Source organism: Anopheles coustani, chromosome 3 (assembly GCF_943734705.1).
Source record: "Anopheles coustani chromosome 3, idAnoCousDA_361_x.2, whole genome shotgun sequence".
In the NCBI taxonomy this organism is placed as follows: domain Eukaryota; kingdom Metazoa; phylum Arthropoda; class Insecta; order Diptera; family Culicidae; genus Anopheles; species Anopheles coustani.
The window spans coordinates 7,379,846-7,400,096 of record NC_071288.1 but is presented as its reverse complement, the minus strand read 5'-3'; the positions used below and the strand labels follow the sequence as shown (position 1 = coordinate 7,400,096).

At 49.5% G+C, this 20,251-nt stretch overlaps 1 protein-coding gene across 1 annotated transcript in view; it reads left to right on the top strand.

The window, feature by feature from the left end:
• Window positions 1-819: 819 nt before the first annotated feature.
• LOC131260508 (uncharacterized) overlaps window positions 820-20,251 on the top strand; it is a 46,108-nt gene continuing 26,676 nt past the window's right edge. The window contains exons 1-5 of the mRNA XM_058262250.1: window positions 820-973; window positions 7,287-7,501; window positions 7,575-8,122; window positions 8,201-8,333; window positions 13,203-13,341. Of these exons, the coding sequence (XP_058118233.1) occupies window positions 916-973; window positions 7,287-7,501; window positions 7,575-8,122; window positions 8,201-8,333; window positions 13,203-13,341 (1,093 nt within the window). The 5' untranslated portion in view covers window positions 820-915. The remainder of the gene's footprint in view (window positions 974-7,286; window positions 7,502-7,574; window positions 8,123-8,200; window positions 8,334-13,202; window positions 13,342-20,251) is intronic.

The following is a 20,251-nucleotide window of genomic DNA, read 5'->3' as shown; positions in this document are numbered from 1 at the left end:
GCAATCTTCCAGCAGATAGCATAGACGCTCTGATCTGATCGTCCTAGCGGGCGATCCAAGTTGGCGTTCATTTGATCAACTTTTCCATTTCCCGCAATCGCAGCTATAATCGAAAGGTAAAAAAAGGGACAGAACAAATTACACCGTGTGGACGTGGAGAAAAACACCGCTATTTTCCGGAAGCAGTGCAGTGGTAAATGATTTGCCAGCCACACATCCGTCGGCCAGCGGTCCAGGAAAGGTTCGCAGCTGCCCGTGTGTGGCTTGCTTTTTGCTGGTAGCCATCCTCCCCCCTGGATGCAGATGGAGAGTTTCAGCCGCTTCTAGTGCTTTTCGTTCGGAGGAGGAAATAAAACGAGCAAGTGAACGAAAGTGTTTCGTGCCGAGCACAAAACCGAACGAGTTGCTGCTGGTGTAACTGATAGCGAAAAGCGAAAAGATTTCACCCGTTTTCCGGTCTCTGTGTGCGTGTGTGTGTGTGTGTGTCGGAGTGAAAAATTGTTCCGTGGTGACCTTGCGGTTCGTGGGCCAAAACTGAGGCACACCGGTAAAGTAATAGCGTTCAGCAGTTGGAAAAAGGCTTAACCAAAGCGTTCCCGTGTGAGTGGCGGTGGGGGAAAACTATTTCCGAACCGTTCGTGCAATTAGTGAACTCACGTGGAATCGAGCTAACGGGAAAGTGCCGACGTTTTCGCTTGCCCTCGTCTCCGTGTCTGTGTGCTGTAAATGAGCAACAATTGTGAACGGCCCCGTCGCTCGTGACCTACCCGGCGACCCCGATGAGGGAAATCCTACCCCCCGAGGGGCGATGAACATAGGGCGGCACGGATGGAAATCGACGATCGGCACTAGCCGGCGCCGGAAAAGCGTTTGAGCGTTTTGCGATCGCCGCGGCCGAAGGCGGAAGCAGTGAAAATGTTCTCCACCCGAGCGAAGGTCGTCCTCTACCTCTTGCAGCTGCTCGCATTGAAAGGTAAGGGGGTAACTGGGGAGTTGGGAAATGAGTACCGAAGGCCCTTCCATTTTCCCTGCTGGGAGTTGTGGTTCCCGCCCACCCGTGCGGGCAAAAAGGAAGTGAGTGGAACATTGTTTCCGGGACCGAGACCGAAAGCCAAGGATCAAAGCATCGGGTGGGTTCGGTGGAGCATATTGAGTTTGAGTTTTCTGGTTAATTGAAAAGCTGAACAGAAATGTGTTAGACCGGGAGGGGTTGGGTCGACGGACGGATGGTGCGGGGGGGGGGGGGGGGGGGGGGGGGAAGCCTTTTGCGGATGTTTTATTTGGAACCGGCACTCGGCGCACTCGGCTTAAAGCACGTGTCCGATCGTAATCGGTACGGTCGGTCGAACTTTGAAATAGTTGAAATTTAGATTTAATCTGATAACGACCGGCGTGCGATTCCGCTCATTTCCGGTCGTACGCAAAACGTCAACCAGCGTTTCGGGAAATGTCGCACAAACAATTGAACTTCCGAGCCGGGCGCTGTCGCGTCTAATGGCGTCGACGCTCATAAATGATACACGGAACGTTGCGGGTTCTCTTTCCTCCCGAACTTTGCACTAACGCTGGCCATATTGGACACAAATAAGCTTAGGGCTTAGAGCGTTAGCCAGGGGTTGACCATCCCGAACAAATACGTTCCCGTGTTCCCGCTAATCCCGTCTAGTGGCCGAGCGATTGGAAATGCATTCCATGATTGGAAGCTGGATTTTCAGTCATCCCACGCCCTCGGGACGAAAAAGCGTCCACTCGGAACGTGCTGACGATCGGGGTTTTTCCCATTTGTGCGGACCGTGCATCGATGAATAATTGAGCCTCGAGTGGAGTGTTTAACAATTTTCCCTGGTGGCCCGAATGGTAGGGCTATGTTTCAGCGATCCGATTTCGATTAAATTGTCGCGGAGGCAAAAAACAGAAGCGAAATGGAATTTTAGCAACCGAATGGTCAGGCCATTGAAAATGGACTCGTGAAATGCAAATCTGTAACTGAAGATACATAGTTTATAATGGATGGGTTTCCTTTTTTTTTCCTGCCGACTACCAGTAGCTTTTGAGATTCATCACGAAATTGGCCGTGATAATCTTATCCGGACGAGGTACGACGCAGGAAAAAAGGATGGAGAACCAGAATCCACTTGCAGCTATCATGACGGCCATCTTTTTTTTTGCCCCGGCTTGACGCGCTCTTCTCCGAATTGCATCTCCCGGGACATGTCATCCAGCGGTATACATTCCATCCTTCGCCACACTTTCTAAAAACTCCTCGATGCATGAAACATGAGGCTGCAGAGAATCATGAATTCTGTGCACTCATGTGCCACGTTCAATCCCATTGCCCCCACACCCGCTCTGGACCGGTGCCCAGATCCCCCTCGTTTCCCTGGCAAAGGGTTTGAGGGGACCGTTCAAAGTTAGACACCATCACCACCGAAGCAAACGATAGTCACACCCCCAGAAAAGGGACGAAAAAATCAATTATTCACACGTTCTTCAACGTATCTCCTTTCCATTCTCCACCCTCCATTAACCCCATGCGACATGCCAGGGGGAGGGCACAATTCCTTGCTCAAGGGTTGGCGTCCCTTCTCTTTTTTTTTGTCCTCAAATCTCTCCTCCGTCAGTTCCTGCACTTGAGCCAGCTCGAGGGCACTTTAGCGTTGCAGGCACGTTTGCATGGTTCTCCAATTTGCAGCCAGTTGTTTCGGTAAAAACCTATTAGTGAGCGAATGCGGAAGGGTTTTTCCTGTGTGCTATGTAGGAAAAATGTGGGGTTTGTGTGCGAGCGTGTGTGTGTTGGTGTGTTCTGGCAAGAGGTACCCAACCGCCGTTGCCTAGTTCTCCATGGGAACACGACATTCCCATCCGGACTTGAGTGTACCTCGTCCCGAACAAGGCATCGCATTTCGGAGCAAATTGCAATCTCCAAGCTTTTATCGCTAGTTAATTTTGGGTGATAATTTGTTTGGAAGACCCCCCTGGGGATCAGTCCGGCAGGTTCTATTTCTAAACCCGAACCCAATGATCGACGTATGGAAGCTTGGGACATTCTTGTAACTCGTGCTCCACTTCGTGGCAGTATTTGCATGTGCATGCATGGACATAAATCTTACACAAGCTCTTCCTCTGCCCAAAATATCCAGCCACTCTGAACCGGTCCTACGGGTTCCGGGCACCCTTCGCAAAAGCCCAACCCAACCCGCTGCAACTCCCGGGTATCGCTTTAATGCTCGTATTTTATTGCCCGGCACAAGCAAGCATCTGCTCCACCAGTATCAGCATCGGTAACTGATTTAAACTGGAACCGATCTTCGTACGGAGACGTGGGCACGTGTCGAACCAAGACCGAAGGATGCGCACCTGTTACCCGAACTTCCTGGACTGCATCCCAACGGTACGGATTTATCCGCTGCCTTTCGTTTCGTTCACCAGTTTCCGTTAGATCATTATCGGACGGCACAAAACGGTGTCCGAAGAAGACGCGGGGTTCCTCGAGGAGCAAGCAACACGCTCGGCCAAGTAACTCACAGTGGAAGAAGGCGTGCCGTTGCACTTGGTCCTGACCGAAGCTTTGGTGCAGCAGTGAGCATTTCCAATCAGCTCCATCCGTCCGTCCGTCCGTTCGCAAGGACTTGTTTACTCCAAGCGCACCACCGAAGCGTACGAGCGAGGGTTGTAAACATGCTACGAAATGTACGGTGTAGTCGTCCGGGCAGATTATGGTCAGTACGGTGCACACTTGCACATGACTGGCACGCCACATACCCGGGGTGTGTGTTTGCTTGTTGCGAGCTTATTTCTTCGGCCAGCAACTCAAGGCAGGGCGCTCCTATTCTTTGATAAGATGTTGCCCGAACCATCTCAGCAACGATGCAGGTTTTGCAATCTAAGGATGTTTGCTAATTCCCAGTAAATTTATGTATCTCCGAACAAAACGAAAGGTCTTCGAGGATGGTGGGACGGTTGATAAACGTAGACCATCTTATCGTAGCTTCCATCTGTAGTCCTTTCCCAGTTCGGACAGTTTGCTAGCAAATGTAATTTATACCTTCAGCCATCCAGATGACAACACACTTTGTGTTCCGATTCGGAATGCTGTCGGCTTTTGGGGGGCGTTTTATATTTTTCTCCTTTTATTTCCTCCCATTTCACAACGATTTGTCGGCGTATGATAAATTGCGTACATGAGAAGAACCATTTTCTTCCTCTGTTAACTTCACGAATCCCAGCAGTGATGGTATCCATTTCATTAGCTATCGCTTCGAGATGGCTTGGGGGGTTCTGGGCGGGGGAAAAGGCCAGCGGCGACCGGAACATATTGTAATAACACACCCAAAATAACATGCTGCTCCCGCTCATTTATCATCCCGGGCATGCGATCGAGTTTCCTTGCGCTATATTGTTGGGAACCCGCTTCCGTTTACTCAGGTATAAGCACAACAAGCAGTCGGAGCGCAAACAGCGAGCAATTAGCGGGCCTTGTTTGATGAAACTTTTCCCATCTCCACCCTCCTCCCTCCCACCGTCTCGTCGTTATCCGTGCGCGTGCGAAAATGCTGTCATCGGCGGACAGCATTATTTTGCCACCGATCCTTCTTTCAAGCGGCGTGAATGATTTTCGCTAAGCCCGGTTTGTTAAATATGCACGTCGTGAAAAATACTCACCCCGAAGCTTAAGGCCTCATGGAGGTCGGAACGCTGGGAGGGATTTGCAGTGGAGGTACTTCAACGGACCGGTGATGTGTGTGCCGAAACTGAGCCGTACGTGGGTTGACAGTTTGCGGTTCACCCGAAAAGCGCTCGGATGGGATTGGAAGATTGGATGAGAGATGCCGGGTGAGTTGCCGAAAATCCCGTGCGGTTGGCAATGAATATATCCATTCGGTGGGTAATTCAAGGTAACTGGCTGGCTTATGTATATTTTTGTAAAACAAGATCGGTGCCTTTTGTCGGACTGTGCCGTGCAGCATTGGGAAATCATTATCGTAAACTTCTACTGCTGTCGGCTGCCCTCCCCGCCGCCATAACGGTGGAGATCTTCGCAAATTGCTAATGGAATCTACCCTCGCGCAGGATATGGAGCTACGGCACCGACACCACGTACGGCGTTCGGTGGAGGAAAAACCCCACCGACCTGCGGAACGCCATCATTACAGGACTTTCCCTGGGTACGGGCACACGGGGTGGGCTTGGAAATGTGATGTGCTTGGCGAAAATACCGTACCGTGTGCGAGTCGACATCATTAAAGACCCATTACCTGCGGCATTTTTCCCTTTTTGATGTTGTCGTATGTGATTTTGGCTTTGCATGAAAAGAAAGATCGTTAGACGGTGCCCGTCGGTGCGATAGTATCCCGCACCTTATCCTCCCCCTCCCCCCCTCTTCCCCACCTTCCTGTGAGTAAAAAGGGAAAAATTCACGCAGACCAAGTTAGCCCCGACAGATAATTTGACAAGGGAACGCCCGGAAGGATCCAAGTTCCGGTTAACTTCGCAAAAGAAAGGTCGGCGATAAGAAGTGTACGCCACGGGAACAATGGAGCGCAGTCCAATTTCAGCGAGAGAGAGGGGGGGAAAGGAGTAGGACCCACCGTGCAGTAGGGGGTGCGGGGGTGTTTAAAAGTTTTTCAGCAAACAGCCCCCTTTCAAAGTCATTTGCTTTCGCTTCGGCGCTTTGATAGCGTCGGGGAAAATTAGGCCCACGCAAGGGCTGGCTGGTTGGCTGGGTTTGTTTCTGGGCCTGGGTAAAAAGGGACGAGAACAAACAGGCAACCCCGTACGATCCCGATCCCACCCCCCAGACATCCGGAAGCTTTGCCGCACCATATTCACTCACCTCGTTTTTATTTCGCTTTTAATGAAATTATCCGTTCCATGTGACAGGGGCCTGGTCTCCGCCTGGTCGGGCGAGCGGGAAAGGGCGAGGATTTTTGGTGGGAAAGAAGTGAAAAACATGATCAATAACACTTCCCTCTGCATGGGGCCGCCTTCCACTGCCCGCCGGTGTCAACGAGCGAACGGGAGCGACAAAATATGGTTATATTTATTTTACGATTATTGCCTCAATCCGGATGCTTTCCTCGGTTGTGTCGCTTCTCATTTTGACACGATTTTTGGCATGCCGAGTCGGCACAAAAAAAAATCAACGGAGCAAATTTATGTCTCGGTGGGGGAGGAGGGAAGGATACTTCTCGGCGTTACCGGAAGGGAAATCGGGTTTCGTTGCAACGTGGATGAATATGCAGCAGTCGGCGGGCTGGTTTCGTCGGGCCCGGTCGGTTTATTGGCATAATTTATTTATTTTTACTTTCCCCCCCTATCCCAAGCGCCACGACAAGAGGCACTCACTTGCCTTTTGCTCTCGAGCTTCACCCAGCCGCACGCCCACACGCACATTAAAACGTCGAGCTTGAGAGCAAAAATGGGAATTTAAATTGAAATGTATCCATGCGTGAACAAATATGCAAACACGAGTTAAATGAGCAGCAAAGCAAACATCCAAACAAAGGAAAGCCCCCCCCAACCGACTCCTTGCTGCCAGGCACAATAGGCGAGGAGTGTCTTAAATACGGCGAATCAGACTGCTGGTGTGTGGAGGATGTGTATCCTCGGCGGAGTTTCCCTCGCCATCGGGGGGAAGAAAAGGAAACAACGCTGCGGAGGGAGGCACGGGAAACGTGCGAATGCCACAAAAGGGCCGGCGACACTCACAAACATAAACACGAACGCTCCGGCCTCCGTGATGGGGCCGGATCGAAATGGAACAACTTGGTTATTTCATTATTGAATAAGCGCCCGTGCCAGTGTGAAAGTGTTGGTGCTGGACCATCCCGGGTGGATTAGATTATTCCAAATGATTGCCGAGAGTTAAGAAATTTGTCTGCGTTTCGTGTAGCGAGCCTCATCTCGAGGGGGGGCCCTCGGGGTTGGGTAGGAAATTGGCGGCCAAGAATCTCTTCTCACCCGGGGCTTTGAAGGCTTTGCGCCTTCTCCTCCTGCTCGCCCGGACCCGACAACGAGGCGAGGTCGCATGTATTATTCCGCATCTCTGCCACCGGTGGGCACGATTGTTTATGTTAATCAAATAAGGTCCACTCCTAAGCCGGACGCCTTAGTTTTAGCCCCTAATCGGGATTTGCTCACTCACTCAGACGTTAATCGAGGCCCCTCGTGGCTGGACCCTTTTTCGCAAGGCAATTTCTTCTCGGGGAAACTTTTACCCAACACTCGCATGCTTTCTTCTAAGAGTGGCCTTTCTCGTTTCTCTTCTTTTTCTTCCGGGCCAACAGTGTCCTACAGTGTCCTGGGACTGGAGAGCGTGCACGTGAAGGTACCGATTGCGGTCCTGGTCGGCTCGAGCGTTACGCTCATCTGCGAGTGCGACCTGCCGGACGAGGATCTCTACTCGGTCAAGTGGTACAAGGGCAAGCACGAGTTCTTCCGCTACACCTCCAAGGAGATTCCTTCGATCAAGATCTTCCCGAAGGCGGGCATCAACGTGGGCGTAAGTAAACTAGAATATCACAAACATGGCGAGAATGATGTGTTCGAGCAACTTCGTTTCTTTCTTATCACAGGTGAACCTCTCAAATGCCAGCCACCTGGTGCTGGCCGGTGTCGAGCCGCAGAGTACCGGCAAGTATAGCTGCGAGGTCACCGAAGCGGCTCCATCATTCCACACAAAGATTGCGACACGCACAATGAACGTCGTCGATCCGCCGGCGACCGATCCGAAGATCGTCGACATGAAACCGTACTACGGCGCGGACGAGTTCCTGGAGGTGACGTGCACGATCGCTCCGTCGCTGCCGGCGGCCAAACTCGAGTGGCTCATCAACGACCAGCCGCTTCCCCAGCCGCTCGCCGTCCCTTCCCGGCTGGAGTTCCAAACACTTCCAGCCTCCATCGACGGGGCGTCGGGCAGGGGTAAACCTAGCAGTAAGAAAACACAATTAGATAAGTCTTCCCAGCACCAGGAGCAACAACAGCGGCCACCGGGGGAACAGTCGGCGGAGCCCGTCTCGTCCGAACCGAGTACGAATCGGTCGGATGAGCTTATGACCTTCAGCCAGAGTACTAGCAGCAGCAGTAGTAGTAGTAGTAGTAGCGTCGGTAGCTCCACCCGGTCCGGTTCGAACATCGCCACCGTTCCGCACCGACTGGCGGCAACCGGCAACATCACCACCATCACCACCACCACCAGCAGGCCCACGGGCAGCACATCCGGACCGGGAAGTGAGCACCGGAAGCCCGGCGGCAACAATCGGTACGAGGCATCCGTGTCCCGCCTGAAGCTGTTGCTCGAGCACAGCCACTTTCCCAACGGGAAGCTGAAGGTAAGTCGACCAATTTGCTCTCTTCAGGTTCTTTCAGTTAGTTTCTTTCGCAACATGTAGGTGTAATTGTTGTTTGCTTCTCCGTCAGATGTAAATAATTCAATATTTGTTGCTTGTACAAATACAACTCTTTTCTGCTAAATGGAAACATACACTAGTCGATTCCAAACAGGCTCCGTTGTTCATGTGGCAAAGCCATGACCCTCTTGGTATATTTCATCATTAAATATAACTCTTTCAATACATTCAACCTTTAATTTAAACCCTGAGTGAAAATTAAAAGTAGAATATAAAATCCATCCCGTGCCCGATTTTAATAATAAACACAACCAGACAAGGCCAATCGTGATCGATTTTTATTACTGAAATCGATGCCCGCTTTTCCTAGGAAAACTCCGGCTGTTTATCACCGAGCCCAACGGGGATGGATGCCTGTGGTAGTAAGGTGGCGCTTCAGGACAGTGTGCAACTGAAAATTGGGCAATTTGCTTGTAAATAACTGGCCCGGTCGAGGACCAATTCATCAATACGGCTACAGCCACGCTGGATAATGTCGAGCCTCAGTCCAGCGTCCGGTTTTGGGGGCGGTGTGAGGGAAATATGATAATGATTCGCATATTTCCCTCAATCGGGCAATGGGATCGGTCGGGGAAGCGATCCTCCGTTACCGAAATTTGAAAGCTTCACAACTACCAGCCAGAATCCGGTGCGCCATCCATGTGGGGAGGGAGGGGCTGGTTGGGATTGTTATTTATCTTCCCTCACTAATTGGATGCTTCCCATTCACTAATTGGATATTTTTCATCGGAAGTAAACATTCAAAAGCTCCGCCATGGGTGCTTGCTTTTCGGTGCTTTGATTAAAGGGAATTAATTATTTGCCAAACACCGGAAGTTGCCCGCCCGCTCGCCGCGCGACGGACCTACAGCTCACCCGGTCGGGTGCGTGCGCGTTATTCGTTTTGCTGTAGGCTTACCATGCCCCCCTTCCCCAACCCCCAGGGGAGGCTAGTTCTGGGGGTTCGCTTTATGGACAGGACTTGGTTTGGTTGAGTGAATTACAGCTGATTGATGGCTAGTTGTATGAAATAATTGAATTAATGTGCCGCATGTCTTACCTCGGTTAGCTCATTTTCCTCCGCCGGACGGGAGTTTGGAGAGAGTGCTTAGCTTCTGTGGGTGATGTGCCTCGTGGCTAGATCAAGGGGATGGCCTAGAGTAACTTAACCTAACTGTTGATTTCCCTGCAACGGTTCGCTTCGGTTCGTTTCGGCGGCGTAACTTTGGCGTGAAGGGAAATTATCATGTAGCGCACGTCCGTGATTTCGCATTGCCATTCCGAAAATGACACTGCTTCCGCCTTTCCCCCACCCCTCTCCACGGCACATTGGGCCACACTTCCGGGCGGCACCAGGCGTGCAGAACGTCCCAAGGAAGTGTGTTTTCTTGACTGTGCTTCCTGGAAATGGGAGGCAAAAAAAACACGTGGGTTTAAAATAAATTAAATCGCTAGAACACCGCTCCACCGTTCGGCGGAGGTGCGGAAAATTTCGCCCAACAATAAGCATTACCTCATCCGGAGGGTGGCGGGGCAGCATCCACTGGGACGCATGAATGATTTATGAGCCCGACCGGAGCTTCCGGGCCAAACCCGGAGAAAACAGTAAGCGAACAAAGTTGAACTCGCGCGCGCCCGAACCTGTTGTACTGTTTGCGTAGCATTTCGTATTTTCTTTCACTTTTCCGAAATGGGGCCGACGCCAGGGAGCACGGAGCGGGGCGGGGGCGCCCGAAAGGACCCGAACTTCGCCAGGTGGCCCGGGCGAGAAATGAGTTATCGGAAATGTATTTGAAATTTGGAAAATCATCCACCAAAATGCGTTCGGGCTCTCTGCTGCCGGTTTTCTTGTTTTTTTCCTTGTCGCTGCAAAGCCGTTCCATTTTTCTCAAGTTTTCCCCATTTGGACTTCGGGGCCGCGGTACGGTAGAAGGATCACGAATGGAGGTGAGCGCGCTAGTATGGGGCACGATATGAAATACTACGGAATAAAAGTTGTTTATTGCTTTGCCTGCTAAAAGGACCAACAAAAAAAAACGCAAGGTAGTGACTAGAGGTGGTGAAGCTAGGAGGGGGTCTGCGGTGAAAATAAAAGTTCAATGAGTTTTGTTCGCTGCGGGGAGCTGTTTCCAATCGCGTTTCGCTGTAGCGAGTGTGGCGAGGCCTAGGAAAATTGAGCAGAGCAAAAAGGAAATGAAAAAAAAACAACAACAAACAAAATCGGTTGAAAAACTGGGGACTCAAGTTCCGGTGATTTATGGCCAGATGTAGGTTTTTCACATTGCGAGGGAAATCATATCATTTGCAAAAATTGGAAAAACTCTGAAAAAATAGAACGGCACGGACTGTTTTGAACCGAGACGAACAAGTTTTGAAACAACAACCTCATTCGGATTCACAGTTTTGCTAACAAGTTCGTCCATTACCAGACCTAGTGTGCGCTGAGAGACGTATGGCTTCGCGTGTGTACACACGGGTGCTACCCACATCCAGCCTGTAGCTAAAAATTGGGATGCACTGTTGGTAACATATTCGCGAATCGATTCGTCATCATACGCCATCTGAATTTATCAACACGATTATTAAACGTTCTAAGGCAAAGAATGAACTGCATTGTGGATGAAACACGGAAAAGCTTTTTGGTACTTACTAGTCCCTAAGTAGTTAAACGATCTAAAACGGTAAAAAGCCTTAAATTTTCCCTCCTTCTTTTTAGTCTACCTTATCGACTGAACGGCACTGTTCAATCAGTTAATATTACAAGTGAATAAATAGTCAAATAATCTAAAACGTATTGAAAAGTGCAGACAAAACAAATAGAAAGTTGAAATCGCATACATTTATTAAGCAATTATTACAATAATTGCGTAATTCCCGCTTTTTGACTACTGGATTTCAGAAACGAAAAAAGAAAAAATGAATTCTTTTATGTTTTTTGAGTCTATCATGCCATCAATCAATTTTATGTTCACCTTCTTATTCTCAATTCGCATATTGGATGTAGGTGATACAATAGAACGGGGTTTTTACCGAGCTAAAATCTTTTTGCCAAAAATGTAGATACATGGAATTAACATTCTCAGCCACTTTCCACAACTGGGCCTTTGAACCTAAAATAGCCTGAAGTAATGAATTTGAAATAGATGTTCAGATTTTACTAGACAACACTCGTGCTCCGAGGTAAAATTGTATTCTTTGGGCACTTGCCGTTGTTGATGGCACACGGACTGTAGAAGCTGGAGCACGTACCACTTTCCACATTCAGTGAAGTCACGTTGCCTGAACTATTGTATTGTATGCTTTTTAACATTCTTTATGAAGATTTACACTTTGTATCATATTACTGTAAAATTGAAATATAGTTATTAATACGCTAGTTCTAGCTCAGTTCAGGGGAGTACTAGCCTGTTATTTTCTGTCCAATAGAAGATATCTTCGGTAATGGCAAATGTTCGAGTGTTAGTAAGGTTGCTGACGATCGTGCGATTTTTTTTTGGTTTGGCTATCGATACTCTCTTTCTTGAATATTTCTTCATCGATATAGCAGAGTTCTCCAGTAGCAAAATAAGCCTTCATATCGCTGATCTTTATGATATCCGCTTTGTGATCGGTTTCAGAATTATCTTCGGTGTTCTTCTTTGCCTCATGTTCGCATGATTTTAGACAATAAATTGGCATGCTTTACCAGTTTAGAATTCTCTGGTCTCTGGTCAACCTTCTCAATCGTTGGTAGCAATAAAATCAGACTGGGAAACCGGTTACAGAATTTAGAGAAATATTTAGGCGTGAACATTTGAATACTTGGTTGTTTGTGCGGTTTTGGCTCAGCTAGCGAACCGTCTAGAAGGGAGTTATGTTGAGATCGATGGCCTGCTTCGCATTCCTGCTGCCCATAAAGTGATGTGAAAAATAAAACGGAAACCGAACCAAGCCGGCCACGCCAATGGGCCAAAAAAGATTGACAACAGCAAGCGAAGTTTTTGGGAATAATGCCGTCCGAATGCTACGAACGTTTCGTTTTTCGTAACGCACCGATATGGTTCTGTGCAAAAAATTTGTCATCGGCTTCGCTGAAGTGCAACCGGGCCTCAGCCGATGCGTTGATTTCACTGTACCGATGGTTCACAGAACGCGCTCGAAACATTCGGAACGACGATGACGATGCACCAAAAAATGGCTGTCAATTGAAGCAACGATGACAAGCACGCGAATCGAAAGTATGCGAATGGCAGCCTGGGCCCGGCAGGTTTCATAATTTTCCGTAGCTTCGTTGCCCCGTTTTTACTTCCGTTCCTTTTCCACCATTTTTTTTTTCCTGAAAGGTTGTGGTCGGTTCGAGGGAAATACGGTGCGGACGCCACCATTCACGACGTCAGTTACCGCTAGTGACGTTGGCGTGCAATCATGGCCGTTCTTAAGTAGGACGGAGCACGGGGGAAAAAAACGAACCCCTGATTTCAATTTTAGGATAAAACTGTTTACCAAACTGTCTCTCACTGTCACCGCGTTTTAGCAAAAGTAACAACCATTAGGACCTCCGTTCGAGCGCAGTTCTCGAGTGAGTGACAGTTTTGCGTTAACTTTGACTCACGGTTCACCTCAGGTGCGCGAAAAAGATCCGCTTTTGCAGTTCATCGTTCAGTTTTCAACGTGCAGTGGCCATTTTTATTCCCCCGATCTGAATGTTGAAGTAGTTCTGCAGCCTGAACAAGAATGTTCCTCCCCAACAATTGTACAAATGAACATTGTTTTAACTCTCGGCGTTTGTTTTATCAACTTTCATTTCATGGCCACATTCCGTTCGCAATGCAGGTGGAATGCATCGCGCATATCTTCGACCTGTACAGCCGGTCGGTGGTGGCATTCGCGGACGAAAACTACCCCCAGGTGCGGGTGCTCTCGAACAGCGACAATGGCGTACACTTTTCCTTCATGAGCGACAAAGACGATGGTGAGTAAATGATGTTCCGCACTGCATAAACCCGTACCTAGTGGAAGCTCATGGGATTCAAATGTTGCTCGAAAAGTTACATTATCCATGTTTCATGTTTTTAACATTTTGTTTAAAAATTTAAAGTAATCCGAAACGATAGATTCCTGCCTCAAGTAATAAATGGAAGAAGTAAATTCCTCGATCAGACGTTACCGATCCTAGATTAATTTTGTCCATAATATTAGCTACAGGAACGATGTTCTTTACAATTTTAATCCATTTACTTTCGTTTCTGCTTTTCTTCCCCCAGCGCCATCCTCGGCATCCGGTCGCCTTGCCCCAACGACCCGAGCAGATTTCCTTGGCAAGACGTCTTATTTCATTAGCCTAATTGGGACGTGGCTGTCGAGGTTGTTCCACAGTTGGTCCACGCCCAACAGTTTAGCACTGATAGCGGATACCGGGCAACCGGGCCACAAACTTCCCGAGCCTTCGCACGGCAGCGATCGTGACCCCGACACCGCGTTTGGTTGCATCCTTCTAGACACCTTCCTGACAGGACTCGGCTGCTTCGCCACACACTGGATCGCGCGCACGCTGGCGGGCGGATCGTAAGGGGGCCGGCGTGCCGGAAACGCTACACAAATGCCAAACGCTGCTGGTAATGGGCACGGGTCACGAGTTCCGTCTGTGCTTGACTTTTTCTATGAAAAAGAGGTCCAGCGCTGAAAAGTCGCCGCAGGTGGCCGGACCCGTCGGAATGTCCGCAAGCGAGCCAGAAGCAGGCTCTGATGACTACCCCACCCGCGTGACGGCTCCATGACAGACAAGTGGACAGATGAGTGAGACATATTAAAGGCAATCAGAGTCAAAAGGTAAACCGGAGAAGCTGTGGTGTGCGAAGAATGAGCTTTAATTAAAAGAAAAAGCTTCCAACCCTATCGTTTGTTACCTCAACGTTATCAATACTCTCTGTTAAGGTGTAGGATGAATTCGTTATTTGAGCCAATCCGTTATGTTATGTTTTGAAGAGTGAATGCTCCACCCAACCACCAAGCCGGATAAAATGATAAACATGTGGTAAACGGAAATTATTCAAAACATCACGAGTACAATATTTTGTAAGATGCTTCAAATTTGCCAAGTACAGAGGATGGAACACTGGGCGTATAGACTTTCACCTCTCTAAACTTAACGGTTGGTTGTAAAGCGGACGCGAGAAGAACGTGGTCGAATGTGAACGGGAAGTGTTTGTAAAGTATTACGCTAGAATTTAACCTAGGTCAATGGAGTACAAGTGACGGTGGATCCGTGTCAGCAAACGTGTAAAAGTGTGCTAACGCGACAGTTTTAAGTTTAAATCATATAAGAAGATGAATAAGGTAAAATATAAGAAACATAACGTGAAAATACATAAAACAGAAAGAAAAGAACACAGACAAAAAATGCGTTCCCGAGGGACAAAGTCAGACAAAGTGGGAGTGAGAAAGTGTAAAACATTCCAATAGATCTACCTATACACGTGTAAATTCGTATGGTAAAGGACACATACATACACCCACACACACACCCAAAAGATACCTGCGATCTTACACGAAGCGAACAACGACAAATAAAAGACATGAACCAACAACCAAGAATGACATTGGATATTTTTATAAGAATTGAATATTTTTGAAAGAACTAAAAGCGTGGTAAAAGTATACTGTTCAGGGTTTCGTTAACAAAACAACATATGAAACGAAAGAACGAGAGTTAAAAAAAACATCTTCTACGTACATCTCTGGTCCGTCCTATGGCTGGGACGTCGTAGCCAGCGTAGAATGTAACATACACCAGAAACCAATCCGAGTGGTCTTTAGTGGCTAATCTTCGCCGGCCGGTTGGAATACGTTCCCTTTTTCAACACCACAGCGTGGGACATTCGCTTTCGGGAGCATTTGAGAAAGTCGTACGCTTCGCAAAAAGCCAGCAAACCATACATACGTTACTAGAAAAGAACAAAACGCTGGCGCAGAAAAAAGGAACAACGGAAACGATTCCGATGACAGCAAATGGACATCCGGCAATATCGAAATCAATGAAATTCCTACCCATTCTCCGGAACCGTGACACCGGAATCCCACCGATTTCTGCCCGGGCGTACCGTTGTATGTGTCATCCCGGTGCCGGTGCCAGTCATCACCGTCGCTGTCGTAAGGATTGAGTGTGTTCTTGGCCCTTTGGGGGAGGCGAGCAACTCCTTGCGCTTCGATTGCGTTCCATGCGTCGATTGCTGCCGAGACAAACGTGGGCGATATCGTGTGTGTATGTGTCGCTATCGTCCATAGCCGGAGGCATTTCGGGGGAAAACCGAATGAAATCATCCATCCCGTATCGAGAGGGAAGAAGTTAAACAAGAAATAAATTTCACGGAGCAGCAACCATACGAGAGGGGGTTTGCTTCGCAATGCTCTCCAAATAGTAGATACATAGGCATCGATTTGGCGCAAAATTTATGTGGCCTCTAGGCGCTGTTTCTTTTCCCTCTTTTTATGGTGGTTACTTTTGGCAGCGAGATTGGTTTCGCTGGAAGGGGTTGATGTACATTTTTTTTCTCTGGCTTTTCCTTTCTTCCCTCGCATTTTTGTGATCGTAAAGTTGTTTTTTCTTCTCTACTCCGATTTGTGGTTCGCGGGTTGGAAGCCGCCAAAATCCGACCGGCTTATCCGATAAGTCCTTTGTCTTCACATTTGCTGGGATCAAAGTAGACAGACTGTCAAAGGGGTTTTTTTTTATTCGACACGTCGCTTATCGTCGCGTTATTTTGCTACGTCAAACATGACGTGCATGAACGCCTTCCGGTGTTTGTTTACTCTTGTTCAGTTTTTAATTAACGTTTTTTTGTCGTTCTAATTGTGTCCCATCGGAAATTTATTCTATTAGCGAATGCAAATGTGTCCGCGTGCAATCGCTTGACGCACTTGTCCGTGTGATGTATGCGATTGGTTATTTAAAAAAAACATGCTGCAAAAAGTAGTAAAATAGACAAACACGGTTGCACAATGGCGAACACAAGTAATCGGTTTTTGTCGCCACGGAAAGGAGTGGTTCCATTAAAAGCTCCATTTCGTTAATGCGTCCTCCAACGGTTGATCCGAGTGGCATAAGCTCTGCTGTAACACGTAAAGGACTTCCCGGCCCGGCGAGCCCCTGCCGTGCCCCAGCACGACCAACGCGCCTCGGGGATCATGTTTAATTCAGCTCATTGTTTCCCTCCGTTACTGTCTTTTAAACTGTCCTCCGCTGTCGGCGTCCTGATGTGGACGTGTGAAAACATTTCAACCAATCGTGTCGCCCAGCGGGGTCGCCTGTCCGCCAAAAACTCGGACCGGGACACTCACCATGACTTTTAACTTTCGTGGAAAGTCTTTCCCTCGGTCGGCACCCCTCCCCTTTCCATCGCATCCGGCGAAAAAGTATCATCCAACTCCGGGACGGCAACTTTCTAAATCAAATTTACGGGTGACACTTTCTGAAAGAAACCCAACGCCTCTTGCCCGGGTTCTTGGTTTCCGTCGTGCCGAGCCCCGATGATGACCCTCGTCGAGTTGGATGTATGTGTGTGTGTGTGTGTGGTTGTGGCATTTCGGCAGCTCAAACCGGTGGCCGATTTTGCCGACTTTCCCCGGGCTGCTGAACACTCATCCGGGACAATGTTCGGCGAACTGGCGAGCTAGAAAGGATGGAATAGTAAGTAGTTCGGAAGTTCGGAATGTATGCAAAGCTCAGTCGGGTGTAACGGGTGCGGGTGGTCCGGCCTCCCCTCCCATCGGTCCCTTCCGCCGTCGCCCGATCGTTGTGCCCGAGCGAGAGATAAATTTCCAATTCAGAGCAGGTTGATACTAATCCTCACAATTGGTTTCCATTCGAAACGCTCCCGCTTCCACGACGACGACGGCCTGTGACTCAGGGGTTAGCTTTCTGTCTTTTTTTCTTTCCTGCCGATCGTTCTTAGGGGGTTTTCCTGGGCGTTCGCAAGATGCCACCGTGGAAGGTGCTCCCGGGGCGGGACCAACCACGCACCGAAATTCCAATATCGCCGCTCGCATTGAAAGACAAAAAGAAAGTCACCTCACTCCCGGTGTCGGTTTTCGGCCGACGCTGGGATTGATCGAGGTTCTCGGAAAAGCCTAGTGAAGCGTGTGGTATGCCTCCGCCGGCGGGCTCCGGTTTCGGGCGTAAGCTGATGAACGACTTGCCGATGACCCCACTCGAGTATCCGGTCGGGTCCTTTTTTCCCCCGATTCAAACCTTCTTCCGCCGTCTTCGCGCGCCCAAGGGTTGCCAGCTGAACCTGTTGGTCGGGCGAACATATTGAGCGTGCGAAGGCAACTTACCGCCGGGGGGTTTCCTTTTGCTTTTCGGCTCGCTTGGTGGCGACTGGTTGCCAGCGATAAGGGGCCGAACCACGCCCGTGAGTAGTTCATTTCCGTGCGCGTGTAATCAAACGCCGTCCCTTCGCCGACGGGCGGGGGACATTATTCAAACGCTGCTCGAGGGTCGTGTACCCATAAGCCAGCATCGTCGCAGCGCCTCGTGGTGAGTGGAAGAATGCACTCGAAGGAGCCGCTGGGTTGCAACTGCAACATGTACACACGTACGACGACGACGACGACGACGAGGACGACGACAAGGACGATGATGATGACGATGTTTTCAGCACTATCGGCATGCCAGGCTTGCGGTCGAGGCGCATCTGGAGCTGCTCATCGGTCTGACATAAACACCTTGTGCTCGTGATTAATTGTGGTCTAGTCGGTCACACACACACACACTTCGAGCGTACGTTGTGCTGCGTACTTCCTGCCTTCAGCTGCTGGCTCTGACACTGTGGCTTCGCATTTTCATCACCTTCCAGCTCGCTTCCCAACCCATCCCGGGGGAGGTCGTTTGTTGCAGTATCTGCAAAAACAAAAAATAGATTTACTTTTATGCTGAAGCTCATTTGTGCTGTAGGAAGCCTGAGCGGGTGCCGGGGTGTAAAAACCTACAGGAGGAAAAACCCGTACACTCCCTCTCGCTCAACAGTTTTCCAATCAACCCCATCGCAGGGACCGAGAGAAAAGAGACTTCCGGAGGGGGAAGGGGCCCAAAGGTAGGTGAGGAAACCATTTACCAGTAAATGGTCTTTCTTTGGAGGGGTTTCTGCCTCCCCCACCCCGGGAAGCCCCCCTGCACTCGACGACTGCGAGCTCAGTTGCGGAGCCAAACGAACGACAACGGCCAAACAGACGTGAAAAAAACCCCAGCTGGCCTAGCTTTTCCTAGGCTTCATTCGGCAGCTCGCTCCCAAAAAAGCCATGGCATGCTACTCCCATTAGGAGTAGATTGCAAAAATCGATCCTGCGGGTGCCTGCCAGCCTCGACGAACAACTCGTCGTCCAGGATTGATAGCCTTTTTTTGCGCCACACAAAAGACACACCGCACCGCTCGCTCGGAACGAGGAGGAGGATGGAGGATGTATCGAAGGATGGTCCATTTCCGGCGCGCGCGCGCGCCCCCGCCAAACTTCGCCCCCCTCCCTTGCGCTCACAAATGATCCAAAATTGTGCGTATTATCGTGCTCGATTAGTGTGCTTCTCGGCAGCAAACCCTGCTGCGGGAAGCCCATTATCAAGCGGTTACATCACCGACCGCTCTAGCTTTTCGGGTGAAAGGCGAAGCCAAGATTAATTCGCTCATGGTGCAGGATGTGTTTTGTGTCGGCCGCGGCTGGGGCGGCGGTGGCGCCCGAAAGGGGGACTCTTTGTCTTTTCTACCAAGTTGCCTCGTCGGGGTTGGGCCGCGTGGGTTCTTTCACACTCAATTCCTCCACTTCCGACGCGTGTGGGGCGGGGAAGGGGGAAAGTCCCGGGAAATCCCGATCCCATCTTCTGGAGCCCTGGATTAGTCTGATTGGAAATTAATCAGAACGTACTGGACCATTAATTCTGGCGCCCCTCGAGCCGGCTTGTTAGCGTTGCCCTCGGCCATCCATCATTGGCGTGCGCTACCTGCGAAACGCCCTTCCCCACAAATGGAAAGTAATGTTCATTTATTAAGTAAGTTCTGCTTTATTGGCCCCCCTCCCCGTTGGCGCGTATTTTGTATTTCGCCATCTTGCTTCCTGTTTCACCTCGCACACTTTCTCCTATTTTCCAAACTGAAAGGTGAAGTTCATCACCGACACCCCACCGTTTCCGTTTTCGGAAGGTCTGGTGCGTCTTTGGCAGTTTTCCGCTCGGTTGCAAACACTGCTCTTGGCACTCGAAGTCGTCGTCATCGCCGTTAGGGGCACCTACAAACCCTTGCTGGCCCATAAATCCTAATGCTTAGGTGAGCAGTAATTTAATTTGGCTCGTTTTTTATTTCATCAACCACCGCGTGCTTTCCTCTCCGTTTTTCCTGTGCGGTGTATGTGTGTGTGTGAGCGAATGGAATAGGTACCTGGCCACATCGATGACATGGAAACATCCCCCCCAGGTATCCTTCCGTTGGTTGCGGTGCGGACAGCAGCAATTCCTCTGCGGTGCGTCACGAGACAAAGGTTCCCCATCAACGGACATCGGATGAACTGGTTAATTTCCACAACACTTTTTGCTCACAGTAATCGTTGCGTTTCGTTTCTTTGCTCCCTTTTTTTTTTTGTTATTTAATTTAACTCCGTCCTGCAAGCCCTTTTCGGGCAGGCTCAAGTGCCTAATATTAATTTAATGCTGCGCTGCGTTACGCTTCGCTTGGGTTTAATTCCGGAGAGGGCTACTCCATTTTCGACACCCACCCGGCATGTTGTTGATGGATGGGCTCGTGAGCATTTCGGAACCCGGGCGCCGTTTTTCTTTACCCTCCTGGTCAACGCTTCCAGAAGTCCATCCCATTTTACTCTGCAAACATGGGTTTCTTTGT